The sequence below is a fragment of the Cydia strobilella genome, chromosome 1 (genome assembly GCF_947568885.1).
Source record: "Cydia strobilella chromosome 1, ilCydStro3.1, whole genome shotgun sequence".
NCBI lineage: Eukaryota > Metazoa > Arthropoda > Insecta > Lepidoptera > Tortricidae > Cydia > Cydia strobilella.
The window spans coordinates 25,258,881-25,278,313 of record NC_086041.1 but is presented as its reverse complement, the minus strand read 5'-3'; the positions used below and the strand labels follow the sequence as shown (position 1 = coordinate 25,278,313).

The following is a 19,433-nucleotide window of genomic DNA, read 5'->3' as shown; positions in this document are numbered from 1 at the left end:
TCCGTCCGTCACGGCTACTTTTTTCCGAAACTATAAGAACTATACTGTTGAAACTTGGTAAGTAGATGTATTTTGTGAACCGCATTAAGATTTTTACACAAAAATAGTAAAAAAAAATCAATAATTTTTGGGGGTTTCAAATACTTTTTTTTTTAACAAACCCATACGTCCACACGGTATCTATGGATAGGTCTTTAAAAATGATATAGAGGTTTTTACTAGAAACTTTCTAATATCATTTTTTCTAAGCTGAATAGTTTGCGCAAGAGACACTTCCAAAGTGGTAAAATGTGTCCCCCCCCTGTAACTTCTAAAATAAGAGAATGATAAAACTAAAAAAAACATATGATGTACATTATCATGCAAACTTCCACCGAAAATTGGTTTGAATGAGATCTAGTAAGTATTTTTTTTAATACGTCATAAATCTTAAACCGCAATTTACCTTTCACTCACGTTTCACATACAAAATACATTGTTTAAATTGTGTAATGTACAGAACCCTCGGTGCGCGAGTCCGACTCGCACTTGGCCGGTTTCTTAGAGCTCCGTTCAAAACTTTGTTGACGGAGGTCTTAGGGGATCACTTCGGTCTTGCAAATCGGTTAAACGCGTTTTTGTTAAATGTAAGTAATCGAATTTTATTAGAACTAAGGTCAGCAGGTGACGTTGAAACTAAACATTACTGTACAGATGTGCGTGTTTTATCTTAAATGAAAATAAAATCCTTGCACCTGATCGAAACTTGAAATTCATTGTTCACGGCAAGTCATCGCGCAGGCGCGCGCTGCGTAACCATAAGCATTTATCTCAGCAATATTTACTTTGAATAACTCTTTATTGTTATAACTTTGGTGTCAGGTGCGTACACCGGAGGAAACAGGAATAAAAACAAATGTAGGTAAGTACGTGTGTTTTTTATCTTAAAAACGTGGAAAAAAGTAACGACCAAAGCATTAAAAGAAACTTCCCATTTGTGTCCGAAATTATTGCGATAGCTGTTTGTTATCTTATCGGTGCGGTGATGAGTAATCGGAAGGTTTTGAAATTAGTAGTAGGGTGGGATCTTAAAAGAGTAGGTAACATATCTAATTTTTTTGTAAGTTTGTATGTAAAAATATTGATTCGGGTGGTTTAAATAAATTAAAAATAAACTATGTCTATCTTTTAAATATTGCGTCAACGGGGTTTTGCGGATGCGCACCTAGGTTTCTCCTGTTAATCCTAGGAATAGTGGCAAATTCTTGTTTTTTAGGGATATTATAATGCCTTGATGCCCTTTAAGCCAAATCCCATAGAACAAAACTAGAAACAGGGCAAACCTATGCTCGCACTGTCTATAAAAGTTTCCATCATCATTGCTAAATAAATACTGATGTATTGCCGATTGCCGTATTAAAATTATACAATGGTTACATTTTCATTTACCACTAAAATAGGTAGGTTACCAGTCAGCATAAAAGTTGCGGATAACATTTAAAAATAAAGATATCTAATCTAATATTGATACGGTTTTAACACCCTCTGGCACTGACTAAAATACCTAATAATACTTACTTACTTACTTCGCTGGCTCAGCGACCCGATACTAGGTTTCGCCATTCGTTCCTAAGTTCCTATCCTGTGCGATCCGACGCCATTCAGCCGCCTGGATGTCACAGGTCCTTCTGGACCTCATCGATCCACCGGTACCTAGGCCTTCCGACCGCGAAGCTCTAGATGAGGAGGGTAGGAAAGTGGGGCTTAGGATCAGTCTAGAGAAAACGGAGTATCTCCACATGAGAAGACGGAGAAGGGTACGCAGAGATGGGCTAACCGTTAACGGGAACTATTACAAGCGCGTATCAACGTTCAAGTATCTCGGTTGCACAATAACAGACACCAACCTAATAATAAATACCTAATACTTGGTTTCGCATTACAACTCAAAACTTTTTTGTAGTAGAAGAATTACGTTGCGAGACTTGCATCTTTTTACATGTAATGTTTTTGATGGGATCTCATCTCTTTGTAGGGAGTCCTTCTTTTCGGGTACTACCTCTAGTACGTCAGTTACCACTTTTCTCAAAACTCACTCATACCCATCACACACACTATACTCGTATTCATAGCTATACAACATACAATACTCATGCCCATACTAAACTATACTTGTACTCAAACAATACTCGTACTTATACCCATCCCACACCATATTACCCGCACTCATAGCTATACAATATTCATATCCATACCATATGTACTTATACTATACACATATCATAACTATACACATCTTATAAAACTTTAAACTCTCGCGTTTTGTACACATAATTAATGTTATTAACGGGTCTAACGCGATTAAATTCCAAACTGTAATAGATGTCTTATATTAAAGAAAAAAGTGACGAAGCCCTCCAGTGGTGAAGGCCGAATTCGAACCTGCGTCTAGCTCGCGAGTGATTAAATTTCCTTTTTACCCTTTTTCCGACGTTTCACGACGTGGTCACGGAAGACTGACGTCCCAGCTAACCCGTCTCAGCAGCCGCAGCGGCCCAGCAGCAGTCCCGTGACCACAGCTAGTGCAACCTAGCTGAAGGGTCGGAAAAAAGGTAAAATAATGAAAAATCGCGTTAGACCCGTTAATGACATTAATTATGTATACACATCTTCATACTCACATCGTACATCGTAAGTGTACCTTTACTTAACCTATTTGTAGGAACTGCAAAAGTAACTTTGTAATAGCATATATTTATATAGGATTACAAACTTACTTATGAAGTTCTTAAATATTTAAAACATGACTGATATTTTAATATTTTGAGGTTTTTATGGCTTAATAAGCTACAAACGAATTATCTTAAACATTTGAAGCTTGTGGATCTGCTAGAAGTACCTTAGAATTATGATGATCGGTGAGTGAGTGAGTGTGTCAGTGACAAAAACTAAGGAACTTTGACGTGCTAGTGATTCTTCAACTAAAAATTCAAATTGAATAATATTGGTAATATATTTAAATCATTTTATGCCCTATATATCACTGAAAAATCAGGGTTCTAGCTTTAGCCAGCACAAAATTATTACAGGCCGTTGAAAATAGCGTGAATGGCTTCGAGAAAAGGATGGTAACGGCCGTGCCTCTGTGTTTTGCTCCACTTGGCGTCACCCAGACTCTAATCGCTTTACAAAAAAACACATACGTATGTATAGTAGATTGTTAATCATGAGATGAAAGGCGATATTAACCGAGGTGTTTTGACGCTCGAACGCAGTGAGAGCGTCAATACTCCGAGGCTGAAATGATGCCTTTCAGCCGAGTTAAACACTACTTTTCATTTCGAATACGAGGAAAGTAAAATCATGTGTTTTTTTTAAACATGACACATGACCAAGTATAAATTTTTATAGTATTTCTTAAGGGTACTTTCAGTTAACAATTTAGGCTGTGTATCGTTATTTATGGAATGGGGAGTTAAATATCAGAATGGAAATTGTATAACAAATCCATTTAAACTCAAATTTCAATTACTTATCGTAAAAAAATAATAAATAAAATGCCCAACGCAGACACGTATCATTTTCTGCACACCTTTTAGAACAACAATGACCTTCTTTCAGAGCATGAGAAATGAAAAATATTTAATTAGATTATGGCAGGCAGCACTTTCGACCGGGAATTGTAGAAATACATATAACACTATCTATTTATTTTGAACAATTATTAGATGATGGCTGATACTTTTGGCGCGTTGTTGTTGTTCTATCGGCTACTAATGCTACTATCGATACTGACAGTACTATTATATACTTTGTGTCCTCGTAACAAGGTAACAGACAACAGTACTTAGGTGATTTTGTTATTTTTAATTAACTTTCGGAACTTGGTGTTATTATGTTGGTCCACAAATCAAGGTGAATGACTGCACTGCACTGTTCATAGCGCATTTTGCGTTGTCCTGTGCTAGTCTGCAAGCCGGCCCACGCCCACGCCCGAGAGCTTCCTGTGGGATCTACTTCTATGCGAACACATTCATCAACGACCGCTGAGAGTTAGACGGAATCCCTCAATTTTACCGTATAACGTGTACACACTGTGTCCTAACAATGGCACTAAACTGACCAGTGGTTAGAACTTGAGTCGTTGCAATAAGCTTTACAAGTTATCAACTTGTCAGTTAAGTTAAGAGGAAAGGGGGCGAAATGACGTTACCGCTTCTCCATACAAACGTAGGTAATCCCCATTTAGAATCATTTATTCATCAATTGTGCATTATAGGTAATGAATACAGGTGTTATAAACAATTTGTTCTCTGTAATATGTCTTGCGACGTACAATGATTTTGGTTACCTAGCGCATGCAATATTATTAGAAATGTCACTATATTTAAAATAAAAATAATCAATAAGTTGTAATTAATTAATAATTAAAATAAATAATGATTAATGGGTAATTATATAAGTCAATCATTTATTTGTCAAAGTGTCCATCAGAAATTCATTAATATTGTAATAACATTTATCTTTTAATATTTTTTTTAACCTAATCTTAAATGTTGCTGTTCATTTCTGAATGTAGATGGTATTTGTATAAAAGCTTGTTTTTGAAATACAACTTCCTGGGGGAAGAATTTTTAGCGTATTTGTAGCTGGGCGAGGATGAGTATTAACATGTACAGTGAATCGGTCCATATATTGTTTTACAAATACACATGCTTCGTAAATATACATAGAATGGAGTGGTAACAGGCCTAATTTCTTAAACAAAGGTCTACAGCTTGTCATTTGGTTAACTTTAAACATAGCTCGTACAATTTTCTTTTGGGCTTTAAATAAAGGCATGATATCACAATCAGCAGCATTGCCCCAGTGTATAATTCCGTATCTGAGATTAGAGGATACATAAGCGTGATAAGCAGTGAGAGCTGACTGCTGCGAAACCGTTTCTGTCAGTCTTCTTATGACATAGACATACTGGTTTATTTTTTTACACAGATTACATATGTGCCCTCTCCATCCCACATTACTATCTATTTGAATGCCAAGAAATTTAAATTCATTTACGTGTTCTATATTTTCTTCTTTTTCTTTCCCTTGTCCCATCTACTTGGGGTCGGGTCTCCTTGATCGGGTGCGCCAGACATTTCTGTTCTGGGTTGTCGTTTCTTGAAGTGCTGCGGTTTCCAAATCCATCGTGACATTTGACCACCACGTTGCTTTTGGTCGTCCCCTACCTCGGGGGTTCTCGCACAAGTAGAGCGCTACTTTGATTGCGAAGTTGTCATCTCTTCTCATGACATGGCCGTACCAGCGTAGTCTACGTTCTAGTAATTTATCGGTGATTGGAGCCACTTTAAAACTTCCGCGGATGTATTCGTTACGTATCCTATCCAATCGGGTAACGCCGCCAGCCCATCGAAGCATCTTCATTTCATTTAAATGTGGTACCTTTTGGTTGAAAATGATTAGATTAGATTAGATTAGATTAGATATATTTATTTCACAACATATGATTACAGTACAAATTACATTAATGTCAATTTATAAGAATCTACATTGTGATCGTCAGAAATAAATTTAAATAATAGCAAAACAATCCAATATTAATTTCATTAATTATACATTATATGAAAAATTTCCCCTGAGAAGGATCGTCAAATAGTAACAATAATAAACAAGGAAAATGTCAAAAATGGTATGCGATTATAAATTATACAGTTATGTCAAAAAATTCACTTATTGAATATAATGGGTTGTCTAGTAAAAAGTTTCTCAATCGACGCTTGAATGTTGTATCGGATGGTTCCGTCCTTATTTCTGCAGGTAATCGCTCATAATAAGTCGGACCGATGACACGCGGGTTCTTTGCTGCAAGTGCCATGCGACGTGGAACTGTTCGTAATCGACCTGTAGTTCTAATGTTTATGCCAGATACCTCGACGCGTTTAAACAAAGATAAGTTATTTCTAACATACATAAAATAAATAAAAAGCCTTTTTATTCCTTAACCACTTAAATATACACATTATTTCTAAACTAAATACTATTTGTTACTAATCTAGTAAAGTGTTAGGACCCCTTCCGGGTATAGGCCTCCTCCAACCTCTTCACCCGTTCTCGGTCTTGTGCCTCTGTGAGCCAGTTGCTCGACCCTCTCTCTAAATCGTCTGCCCAGCGGGTGCGGGGTCGCCCAGCTCCTCGTTTCCCACTAATTGGTCCCTTCCAAGTAGTTACTCGTTTTGTCCATTTTTCATCTGGCATCCTCGCGATGTGACCTGCCCACTGCCATTTGAGTCTTAGTGAGTGCTCGAGAGCGTCAATTACTTTAGTTTTTTCTCGTATATTTTTGTGACGTATTTTATCTATTAGCCTAACTTTTAAAAAAATTCTTTCGATTGCTCTTTGACATGCTCTAATCTTGTGTTTAATGTAGTTTGTATATTTCCACGTTTGACAACCATAGTTAAGTGTGGGAAGTAGACGGGAATCCAGTACTTTTCTTTTTAAAGGTAGTGGCAGGGCGCTCAGAAGTATATTTGCCATACTCCAGAACTTGTTCCACGTTTAATTTACCCAACATACATAATAACTTCAAATAAATATAATGAGTAATGTGTCATTATTTTGTGCGTCACAAAAAGGTCTCTGCATGAATGTCTAGGCTTCACACCCGCTAGCGTTCGCATTGCCTGTTTTTGCATTAATAATACTCGATTGGCATCCGTAGAGTTCCCCCAAATGAGTACACCATACGTCATTAGCGAGTGGAAGTGAGCATAGTAAACCGATTTTAATCAAACGTACGAAATAAGGGGTTTCAACTTACGCAACGCAAAGACTGCACTACTCAATCTATTGCATAGCCGGTCAACATGGCACATATATTCAATTTAATTATATTAGGTAGGTATATTTTGTTCTGATTTCATATGAATTTTCTTTTTTTACAGTTCAACCACATCGGACGATGATGATAAAGAGGAGTAAATGTGACGTCCCACGGGTAAAGGTACCTTATGGCGGTTGGCGCTTAAGCTATTATTAACGCCGCTCCAATACTATCGCGGTGCTATGCGACGTAAGTGGCAGCCTCCATAAGGTTCCTCTTTCCGTAGAACGTCACAAATAATAAGCGGCAATACATTTATTTATAGCTCAATCAGTAAAGTAAATATGTATTATTTTCTTTTTTTACCTTTAAATATAAAGAAATATCATCAAAGTTGTCAGTTTAGACGCGAGGGGGCCGTTTCGGACTGGAGTTACGCGCTTTTTGTAATGCGTATAGTTCAAAAACTACTCAACGGATTGTCAAGTTTTTTATTTTATTTTGTAGCTAATATTATCAGGTTTCATTTAAATGAAAGAATATGTGACCATACTATAGAACATTTAGTTGTTATTTTCAGTAGAAGGAAAAAAAAACAAAAAAAAAAACAATTTTCTTAATATTTGGCCGCCATCTTTAATTTCTTAAATGGTATTTTTTTTTCCGATTACAGGTGTCAATACGAATTGATTGATATATCAAGCACTAAAATCGGTGCACCCGCTTTGTGTCTACAATTTTTTTAAATTTTGCAGCCGCCATTTTGGAAAAGGTCCGCCATCTTGAATTCTAGTGGATGAAATTTGTGTTTCCTCGGATGAAATCATTCAGATTGGTCCCTAGTATCACTGGGCAAAGCGGCTTGCTTTCTGCATAAAGTGCAGTTTCATTTTGCTAACTGCTATCTTAGCTAATATTGTAACACGCATGCAAAATAAAAATCCCGGATCCCGGTATTGAGGTTGATACCGGTATTGCGAAAGGTCCGGTATTTGGAAGCCGTAGATGAAATAGCATGTTCTTTAAAGAAATATATTTTTTAATACAGTTGCTCAAAAAGTGCTAAGTACTTTCGTGGCTGTTTAGCGTGCGGAAAGTTGGTTTTCGCGAACTAGTGCTTTTTACTTTTCAAATTTTTTTAAATTTATACTTGTTCAAATTCATGACTACTTATTGATGAGTGTTAATATTAGTTTCCTTTAAACTTCGTAATCAACATAAAAACCTACTGTTAATGTAAGAATACGAAAAATATGCATATTTCATATTTTATTACTTATCTCTTCATAAGTATTATTATACGGAACGGAATGCCTGTCAAAGAAGAGGCGTTTCTTTTACTGCAAGAATGTTTTATGTTTCCAAAGGCAATTCGATATTGTTTTTATAAATATACGATACACAAATAATCGTAAATAACGATATTTAGGTAATAATAGTACAATGTTTTATATTTACAATTGTTTCTGTCTTATAGAACATGCATTTGAAAAAAAACTTTCATTGAAGTGGGTTCAATAATAATAACAAAATCCATTCTAGTCGAATAAAAGCTAAAAAACACCTCTTCATAATGTCAATAATAATAATAATAATAAATATTCTTTATTGCACCACAAAGAAACAAAATTTTTAAAACAGATATACAATGTAAATAATGGTAGCAACAGGCGGTCTTATCGCTGTGAGCGATCTCTTCCAGACAACCTTAGGGTAGCAGGATATGAAGAACAAAAGTTTTTATAAACAGGTAGTGCACGAAATAATTAGAGGAACAGGAATTACACATACATTAATCAGACAGTACATATAGTAAATTTTAGATAAATAAATAAATAATATAACACAAATAAATATATAAATATATATATATATATATATATATATATATACATACATACACAATATATACACAGCAGCACATTAAGGAAGAGATAAGTAATGATTTTTAAGTAAGGTTTTAAAACTTTGAAGAGTTTTTGCGCACCTGATATCTAACGGCAGGCTGTTCCACAGCCGTACAGCTCGAAAAGTAAAAGAATCATTGTAGAATTTCGTAGAGGATGGAGGGGGAATAAGTAGATATTTCCGTGAAGGCCTGACGGAGGAGAGATAAAAGAAACGCTCTTTAAGATATGGGGGAGTAGAGGGGTTGAAAAGAACGTTATAAAGAAGAGCAAGAATATGGGAAGCTCGACGAAGACGTATAGGGAGCCACTTGAGTTGGGCACGGAAGTTGGAAATATGGTCAAATTTGCGTAGTCCAAATATAAATCTGACACAAACATTTTGCAAGCGCTCAAGTTTATTGAGCTGGTCCTCGGTAAGATCCAAATAACTGATGTCAGCGTAGTCTAATATAGGCAGAAGAAGTGATTGAGAAAGCGCAATTTTGGTGGCGAGTGGCAAGAAGTTACTTAGTCGGCGAAGTGAACCCATTGAAGCAAACATCTTCCTGCTTACCTCGCTAATCTGAGGTATCCAAGATAAAGTACGATCTATTATGATTCCCAGGTTTTTAACTTGATGTGAAAAGGGAATGTGAACACCATCAAACATTACGTCAGGTAGCAGAGAAAAGTCAATCCTAGGAGTTAATTTAGAACTACCTACAATTATCGCTTGGGTTTTACTTGGATTGACCTTAAGTCCATAACGCCTACTCCAGTCTGAGATGTAATCCAAGTCACGATTTATGGAGTTAATAATGATAGGTAGATCGCTAATGGCGCCCTGCGAATAAATTTGGAGGTCGTCGGCATAAAGGTGGTAAGATGAAGAGATACTACTGGTAATTGAATTTATAAAAATAGAAAAAAGAAGAGGAGACAACACGCCACCCTGCGGAACGCCGGCCAGCGTGCTGCACCATGAAGAACGGAGAGAATCAACCTTTACGCGTTGCCGACGATCTTTTAAATAACTAATAAACCAATCAATCACCGCAGGAGATATGTTAAGAGAATGCAGAATCCCGAGTAGCACGTCAAAATCAACCGTGTTAAACGCGTTGCTGAAATCCAACAGGGTTAACACGGTGACCTTTCGGTTATCCATCCCGGCGCGAATGTCGTCGGTGATTTTTACGAGAGCGGTAGTCGTACCATGACCCGAGCGGAAACCGGACTGAAAAGGATTTAGTAGCTGATGCCTATTTAAGAAACATGTTAATTGATGATGCACTAGACGCTCAAGGACTTTGGAAAGGAAAGGGAGGATACAAATTGGGCGATAGTCAGAAAAAGAAGAAGGATTTGTCTTTTTAGGAAGAGGGATTATGTCAGCGTCTTTCCAAAGTGAAGGGAAAAAGCTGCAAGAAATCGAGTAGTTTAGGATGTGGGTAATAATGGGCACAAGGAGATCAAGAAGAGGAAGGATCATGTTACGACTTACGCTATCCGACCCGACGGCATTGGAGGAAATAGCTAAAATATTCTTTTTAACATCACTGTCGGTAAATTGAGTAAAAGAGAAGGAGGGATGGTCAGGAGTTGGGATGTTAGAAAGGTAGTTGAGAGTTTCAGATTTTGTTGGGCCAGAAAAAGCGGCAGAAGTAGAAAAGTGCTGATTCAGTAGATCAAAATCAATATCTGTGCTAATAGAATTTTGTGTAGATTTCCCAACTCCCAATGACCTAAGAAATCTCCAGACTTTAGCAGGATCACCATTCTCGACAGACCTATGGATATAACGCCTCTGGGCATCACGACACACAGTACTACATCTATTTCGTAATGTATGGTACCTGCATTTGTTTTTTTCAGACGGGTTACCTTTATATTCTGACTGTCAATGTCAATGATGTCACAAAATTAATAATATAAAAGTTTCGAATTTCTTTCTTGTTGTTTTTCTTATTTTTTCGCACCTGTATTAAAAAAACGTCGTTCGATACACGTGCGGAAATGTCATTCTTCACTCGTCCCGAGTCTCGGTACTCGTGAAGTAATGACATACTTTCCGCACTACCATCGAAATGTACTATTATCAATCTAAGGCTAATACTTTTACGGCTGATCACATATTAAAATCAAAACAAAAATAGTCTATGGGTTTGAAAATGCTGACAATATAAAATAGCGCATTTGAAACTTTATGTGCCGTGTTTCTTTCTACGATAAATGATTTTATACGAACAATTAGTTATTCGTATAAGTACTAAACAGGAGCAAAAAATAGAAAGACATTTGGAATTAATAAAATACTCCTTTTAATTCAAACAAATTAAAATTCTGTATTTTGCATTTCTGTATTTTTGACCTGTGTAATTATGAATAAAAATATAAACAGATTAGGTAAGAACATTAAACGATTAAAACTGATTATCGTTCCTTTTTAAAATGAATTAATATATATTAATATACTACAGTGACACATATGTAGAGATTTTACTAGCACGAACGAGGCAACGCTAGTGACTTCCTTACGAGATTTAGTTCATCGATATCGTATATTATCGATAATTCAATATCTTATAACTGCCATAATAATGTTATAAATATAAACAAATGTGGCATTTTTGAAAATAAATGAACAAGAATATTATTAATACTTTACTTACATAGTAGAATAGAATAGAATAAAATTTTATTCGTAAGCACAAAAAAACAAGACATTACATAATATAAAAGAAAACATAAAATAAGATTAAAGTGCCACAAAATGGCCTTACACACATTACATTAGTACATAATTTAAAAAAAACTCCATGACACATACACCCATCATACACCAAAGATTAGTTTTTAAATTGCCAGCACCAATAAAACCATCACACAGGTTTTCCTACATGATTCTCGAAGTACACTACCAATTTTTTTTCCCATATTTTCGGGTGTCAAACTTCATCGTCAATGTAGGCAATGGTTGTGTGGCTTTAAGACTCATAATAATATTTTCGTAAACAAGAAGTGTGTGTACCTTCACTATGATACTTTTTATGTTTTACCAATGTTTAGAGAAATATTTACGGTCGTTTTACGATTTTTTTTACTGAAAATTGAGGTAAAAACTGATTTTTAGTAGTGCCATTACTTCTACATCGAGTGGTTTGGCAATCCAAGGAAAAATATATGTATCTCTTAAGGCTCTTAAAATTTTTGCACGCCTCCTGGGAATAAAATGAAGGTATTAAGACGATTTCCAGCTTGCTGGGAATTAATTGCTCAAAACGCCCAATGTACTTACAAAGAAATATAAACATCTCTTAAGTCTCATCTCTCCGAAGTATCCGAGGGATTTTGATATTATTGCACAGAATTGTAAGGTACTTAATAAAGAGAAATACCTGCAGCAGATAAGTTTTATTAAATTTTCAACATAAATATGTATAAGTCGATGCTGCAGTTCAAAGTCAACCTGATGATTTACGATCTGTCTGTATATAGCACAAATGATAAGGGTACCTTATGTACATGCACATGTGATATGGCTGACACGAAATTGCTCCTTTACGCCAAATCACGTTCCTGTCTCAAATAGTGAGCGGGCAGGGGGCCAGGGGTCGGGGTGTCGCGTTGTTGACAGGAGCGGGAGGGATTAGAGGGTGCGTGGGAGTGGCGGGGTGGGGTGCGGGGCGGGGCCGGCGCGCGGAGGGGCGCCGACGCCGGCGCGTCTGGAGCCGTCATAACGCCCGCGAGCACCGCGCCGTGCATACGCCATGCCGCGCAGCCGTCTCCGCGCCCGCGACCGCGCGCGACCGATCAGTGATGCCAATAAACCGCCCTACTGTCATGTGCCACGCTCGTGAAGCCTCTCCAGACTGTGTGTGACATTCCGGATTTATCCCAAGAGACGTTGGATGAGTTAAAATTTTCGGGTGAGTGAGAGCGGTCTGACCGCATTATTTTCGAAATACGTACTCCGTGACCCGGCCGCCTGCGCGAACGATCAAAATATTATAGCCATAGACATTATAGCAACAAAATAAATAGGTATTCGGCAACAACCTGTTCTCGCTTGTTATTGGATAACGCTTGAGCGTAGACCGACATACCTTCATACTGCCGACCCGTTCGCTAAATTTTCCTTGCGCTTGTAAGTAGGTATAATATAACGTTAATGTTTACAAAAGTTTCCGTTATATCTTACAAACTGCTAACTCGTAAATTTACTAAATTCATTACTTTCGCTACTAGCACTTAAATCACCGCTTGTGGAGGGTATTAATCAATGACGAAAATAACATTTAAAATCATCATAAGCACGAAAAGGATATCAGTAAAGTATGTAGTTTGAAGAGTTTTATGAACACTAAACATGTATTGGTTTTACGAGAGTCGTATAAATTGGAAAGAAGAAACGTGCCAGAAAAGAACTCGCGGCCGCGCTCGTTGATGTCTTTTACTTAAGCCATTTCCATGGCATTATTTCGTAGGTTTAATTACAATATGGACCCCGGGTATTGCATGCGCCATTTTTAATCAATCTCAATCATCGTTATATTAAGGTAATAAAAAATTACTTTATAAGTTTTATGCTCAGTTTATTATTGCGTTAGATAAAAGTAAACAGTACAGTAGGTATTTTACATCAGTACCATTTGAAAATTTATCTAAACTCCTAAGCGACGGACCAAACAAAAATTACAGGTATTATTCGAAATGTTTATTTCAGACGAAACTGCCCATAAAATATAGTCATGGAATAATTTAGAGGAACGTAAACAAAAGTCTATTTACTGGATTACAGCGCCTAAAGTAATTTCAAAATTAGTAATTAAACTTTTTTTTTGCGTTCCTCTAAATTTGTCCATAGTTATTTGTGTGTATAAAAAATAGGTAACATACAAAAAATAAAAGTATGTTGAAACGCTGGCTGTCTTTTAGGTACCTAATTACAACCACCTCAATCCTTAGATATATTGTTGATTGTTGAGTACTTTAATTATATGTATCTGTTTTGGAAGCAAAACGGCTCATATTTTATTTAGTTATATTTAACATAATGTAATTTATGAATACAAGTTATGTTTTAATTTGCCCAGATTTACCTAATATATGTTTGCATACGTTCTATTACTTATCTTCTTCAGTCTAATGTTATTAGTTCTAAGATATATTTTTTTTATAAAACCCTGTGTGCGCTACCTAAAATATATAGATATTACATATACAAGACAAAATATTCAAAAATTTATTACTTGTAGTTAAAGTAAATGTAGGTAAATAAGCGTAAACCACATAAAACTATGTTCAATTTAATACTAAGTAACCCCTGTTAAGAATCCGCGAGTTGCTTTATTTTTATATAAAAATTGGCGTGTTCTGGAACTGGGAAAGTGCACAGTAAAATTAAATAAGGTTTTGGCACAAAAATCATTTTTGGTACAAGCTTTTATCGCTGACTGTACTTTTCTTTCCACAGGCAACTAATACTCATCAAGACCATTTTTAAAACCCGAAACACCATTAAGTTGCGTCGTTTTATTACAGTTCCTATGGCGACCTCCTGTCTCCATCATCAGATCACCTCGATGGTATCATAATATAGCATTGTCACCTGACTTACATATGTATGCTAATTTTCAGCTTCATTGGAAGTCGGGAAGTGGGTCGAGGGTGGGAATTTAACTTGCAAGATTTGACCCGTACATACATAGGTACATTGCAAGTTAAATAAAAGCTTGTAAAAATAACGCTCCTTGTTAAAATAATAATGTTAGCTTAGTTGTACCCACTGTACATAATAATTCGTTTATAGAAAAATGTCCAGAGGTATAGGTATTATAGATAACTAGCGACCGCCCCAGCTTCGCATGGCTTACTCGAGAATCACTCTATTGATAGGTGAAAACCGCATGAAAATCCGTTCAGTAGTTTTTGAGTTTAATAACATACATACATACAAACAGACAAGACGCTGTTTATTATAAGGTCAGGTAGGTAGGTAGTTTTATACATAGATTAGTATATGTTATTACGTTTTATAGGCCAGAAAAATGACTTAACATTTTACCAATATCCTAATGCCTACTAATTAAAATTTTACTTGTAACTTGTAACTATCTGGCTTGCAATTTTCTAATGTTACCGGTAACGGCATTATCTCGATTCAAACCCGTGATATTTCAATTTATTTCTCAGATATTTATTCATGTTGTCAAAAACGATAGTTTAAAATATTATTTTGTAAGTACATTTTATCATCAATCCTCATCATGTGACCCGAATGTAGTCACATAAATTGTTACTAGGTATAAAACTACTGAAAGTCTGAACTAAACTTACTATGGAAAGCTTCGCAATTCATTATCAACGATAATTTTGATATAGGTACCTAACAAATACTTTTTTAATATGTAATCACCCGAGATTGATTTGGCTAGGAGGAAGAACCATACTGTTCTACCTCGGGGATGGCCAGGGGTTGCCACAAGCTATACTGGCGGAAATTGTCATATACTTGGAAATTTCGACCCATGCCACCGAGCCTGGGTGGCCGAGCGGTTCAGACATCTGTCGCGTATACGGAGGACGCTGGTTTGATTCCAGCCCCGGGCACTGGAGGCCTTGGTCATTTTATCCGTTGTGTATGATATTTATTTCCTTTATGTAATGTTTTACTGAGGATTTAAAAAAATAGAGGAGCAATATGAAATTATTTTTAAACACACCTGAAGTCATATATCCCACCATTTGAATATAGTGTCGATATATATGCAACTGTCATTACATAAGTAATATAAGTAGGTATATATTGAGAAGTCAGGCTGCCGGGCGATTAGTTTTGGGGATGCCGTGAGCTAGGACGGACCTAACCACAGACACTTGTCTTTTCTAGTCACTTTCTAGTTATTAACAGGCTAATTGATAAGTGTCAGTTTGTTTTGCGTTTATTATTTCGTAATTAATTTAAAATATTTATTTTGAAAGTTATTGAGTTAGATTCAAGTGGTGCCTCCGCATTGACAGTGGAAATACTTTGAACAGTGCCAAATGTTACTTGTTGCCGCCCTACAATTACTGTAATCTACCGGATTGAATGTTTAGTGAAGTTTTATAAACTACGTACTGGATTTCAGTGTTTTTGACGAATACATTAGCATTAAGGTACAGTATTTGAATGATAAATCTTCTAAATTTAAATTAAATTTGCTATTTTTGCTCCTTGCCTAGCCTTATACAATGTCTTAAAGGTTATAGGTACTTAAGCTGAATAATTTAACACATACCAATTTTTTGAGGGTGCGTATCTCGTCGCATAATAATTGATTGTCCCAATGTAATGTTACGCATAAAACTCTTTTCGCATAATTTTTCTCCAGCTGAAACAGAAAGTATCTTCGAAAATGTTTTGTATAGGTTGTGTAGAATAGGGTAGGTTAGGTTAGATTTCTTTTATAATTTTTCAGAAATGTAAATAGTTTTAGCACAATAACAATTATGCGAAATGAGTTTTATGCGTAACATTACATTAGGACAATCAATCATTATGCGACCCAATATAGACCCATTTTTTTAATTTATTATTGTTCCTTTAATAACATTACACATACAATAACAATACACAAATGGTAAATACGTAACTAAATAATAAAGACTATTAATAAAAAATGTAGGTGCGCTATAAACTCAATATAGTTACAATTATATTACAAATGTTTATAACAAGAGGTTCTAATCAAATAGAAAGAGTAAACCGAAAATTGTTGACGACTTTGTTTTTGGTAGCGATTAATTGTTGGTTGTTCAAAAACATTTTTATTAATTCTGGATGTAACTGTAGTTAGTTGTGCTTTACACCAACATTAGGGCACCAACACAAACCGACTGCACGAGTATAAATTAATTAAACACTGTGCAATTGGTAAGTATTTGTTAGAAATGTACAGATGATAAGCGCACTACCGGTCGGCCACACTGGTCCTTTGTTGCAACTGCATTACATATTCTAACAATGATAATTTAAAACGACCTTATCACAACCCAGTAACGATTATAATTGAATAGTCTGCTGCTGGTTCGATTACACTAGTAGTCGTAGGTATATAGTTTAGGGACTTCTGGAAATAAACAGCAACCAGAAGCCATAGTATTAATTAATTGGACGCAAACAATAATAAACTGATGTAAGCAATTAGCCTAATTGCGTTATTAAGAGATGAATCAAATTTGCGAAAGGGTATACACGTACCTACCTGATAGGTAATCACAGATATTTAGGTACTATCTGTTTCGGTAATCAATAATTACTCTATTTAATGTTTACAATTGCCTTGAGCTGTAAATAACTTGCAAACTCGTGTATTTAAAATGAGTGTCAGACAACTATTTATAAGTAATTTGCCGAAAATGATTATTTAATCATTAAGACGGCAATCATAAAGAAGTAAGTCATATCCATAGAAATATGAATGTCATATCAGTAGCAATGGTATTTTTTTTTATATCATACGTAAGTATATTATACGTGCCATGGATACCTATGTACTCGTACGTAGTAGTGTAGTGATTTACATGTCATAACGTTTAGTCAAACCTTATTACCTACTTAACGATGAAGTCGCCCGAATCGATCGATTAATTGCCGGAATAAGCCTTTTCCACAACCACAGCAGGAGTTTAGAATCATAGAAGGTGCGTTGATAATTGAATTTTGTTATCGTTGTTGAATCGAAAAAGAAAAGATATATAATTAGCTACCTACATAACAAAATGAATAAATACAATACAAACAACAAATACAATAAAGCCAATACCTAGTTTAACATTACAATACAAAATTACATTACAATAACCTTAAAAATAAATGAACTTACTATATGTATATAAATATGTTGTTACCGTAAAATATAGAAAATTTTTTTTGTTACCTACATAAAATATGTTCGTTAAAACCTCTTTTATTTACAAACCTCTAGTTCTTGTTAGATAATTTAACCATTCAAAAATGTGATTTTAAAAGTTCGCTTAAATTAAATGACTCAACTTGTTCGGTTAGTATAGGTATTAGATATATATACTTCGGTTTAAAGCTTTGTGGTACTCACGATGATAACAAATCTATTGGATTGTTGAATGTTGTTTTAAATATTTTTTTCCCCAGATACCTTGTCTATCTTCATCAACAAGTTATACATACATATCTCAGCAAGAGTTTCTATCTTTACAGGTGGGTCGAGGAGAATTATGCGTGGTGCGAGCGCATGCGCTGTGGTGTGCGCACTGGTCGCGCTGTGCGCAGCCGAGTCGAGCTCACCACGCGCCGCGCTGGACGAGGCCACACGCGCCGCCGCCGAGCGACAGCTGCTGGCGCTGCTGGGGCTGCCGCGCAAACCCACGCCGCCGGCGCCCGCGCCGCCAGTACCAAAAGCGTTGCGCGTGCTCTATGACGAGCGCGGCGCGCTGCCCGCGACCGCTGCCAATACCGCCCGTTCCTTCCACCATACGCCTACGCGGCTCGACGATCGGTTTCCGTACGAGCATCGCTTTCGTCTGTACTTCAACGTGACCGGTGTGCCCGCGGACGAAGCGGTGCGCGGTACCGATCTCACATTTCATCGCGCCGACGGCGCGACTACCGCTCAACGGTTACTACTATACGACGTAGTCAGGCCTGGGCGTCGCGGCCACACGGAACCCATCCTGCGGCTTCTCGATTCTGTGCCGTTGCGGCCTGGTGCCGAAGTTGTACGGGTCGATGCTGTCGGCGCAGCGCGCCGTTGGCTTACCGAGCCAACAGAGAATCATGGACTGTTAGTGCGTGTTATCGAGCAGAATGAGAACGGCACGGACGCGCGACAGCCGCACGTGCGAGTACGACGACGAGCCGATGAAAGCGTCGAGCAATGGCACGGGTTGCAGCCGCTGTTGCTGTTATACACCGAAGATGAGCGTGCCCGGGTGGCTCGCGAGCGCGGTGAGACAATACTCACGCGCAGCAAGCGCGGCGCTGCGAGACGCGGCCACAGAGCGCATCACCGCCGCAAAGAGGCGCGCGAAATTTGCCAGCGGCGGCCGCTGTTCGTGGACTTCGCCGACGTCGGTTGGAGTAATTGGATCGTCGCGCCGCACGGTTACGACGCGTACTATTGCCAGGGGGATTGCCCGTTCCCGCTGGCGGACCACTTGAACGGCACGAACCACGCGATCGTGCAGACTCTAGTTAACTCAGTGAACCCGGCCGCCGTGCCGAAGGCGTGCTGCGTACCGACGCAGCTCTCGTCCATCTCTATGCTATATTTGGACGAACAGAACAATGTGGTGCTCAAAAATTATCAGGACATGATGGTGATGGGCTGCGGTTGCCGATGACGAAGGCGCCGGCCCCGTGCGGACCTAGTGATACTCGTGGACCCAGTGTACATATAGTAGTAGTGGCCTCGATTTGTACATATTTATCTGTGTATATATACGTGTAATTATTATTTTATTGAAATGAAGATGTAATAAAACATTAATTTTATACAACATTGCATTTTATTGTGAATCTTTGCATCTATATTTGGTAGGTAATTAATCAATTATCATTAACTTCAACATGCGAATGAGTCAAAGCATATTGGCCTCTAGTAAACAGACTATTGATAGGGTTTGTAATGTCGAAGTGGAATGAAAACACTTTTTTCTAGCCCTTAACCCTTTCGACGCCGTGTCAAACACAAAAGCGGTCACTCGGACGCCAC

General features: G+C 37.2%; 1 protein-coding gene across 3 annotated transcripts in view; it reads left to right on the top strand.

Moving 5' to 3' along the window:
- Positions 1 to 19,218, top strand: part of LOC134742712 (protein decapentaplegic) — a 48,289-nt gene extending 29,071 nt beyond the window's left edge. The window contains exons 1-2 of one of the 3 annotated variants that reach the window (XM_063675905.1): positions 12,420 to 12,626; positions 17,921 to 19,218. In XM_063675905.1, coding sequence (XP_063531975.1) covers positions 17,938 to 19,062 — 1,125 coding nt within the window. In that variant the 5' untranslated portion in view covers positions 12,420 to 12,626; positions 17,921 to 17,937 and the 3' untranslated portion in view covers positions 19,063 to 19,218. Of the gene's footprint in view, positions 1 to 12,419; positions 12,627 to 15,839; positions 15,859 to 17,920 lie in introns of those variants that run through there. The other 2 variants (XM_063675917.1, XM_063675911.1) reach the window with 2 other exon arrangements.
- The last annotated feature ends 215 nt before the right edge of the window (positions 19,219 to 19,433 follow it).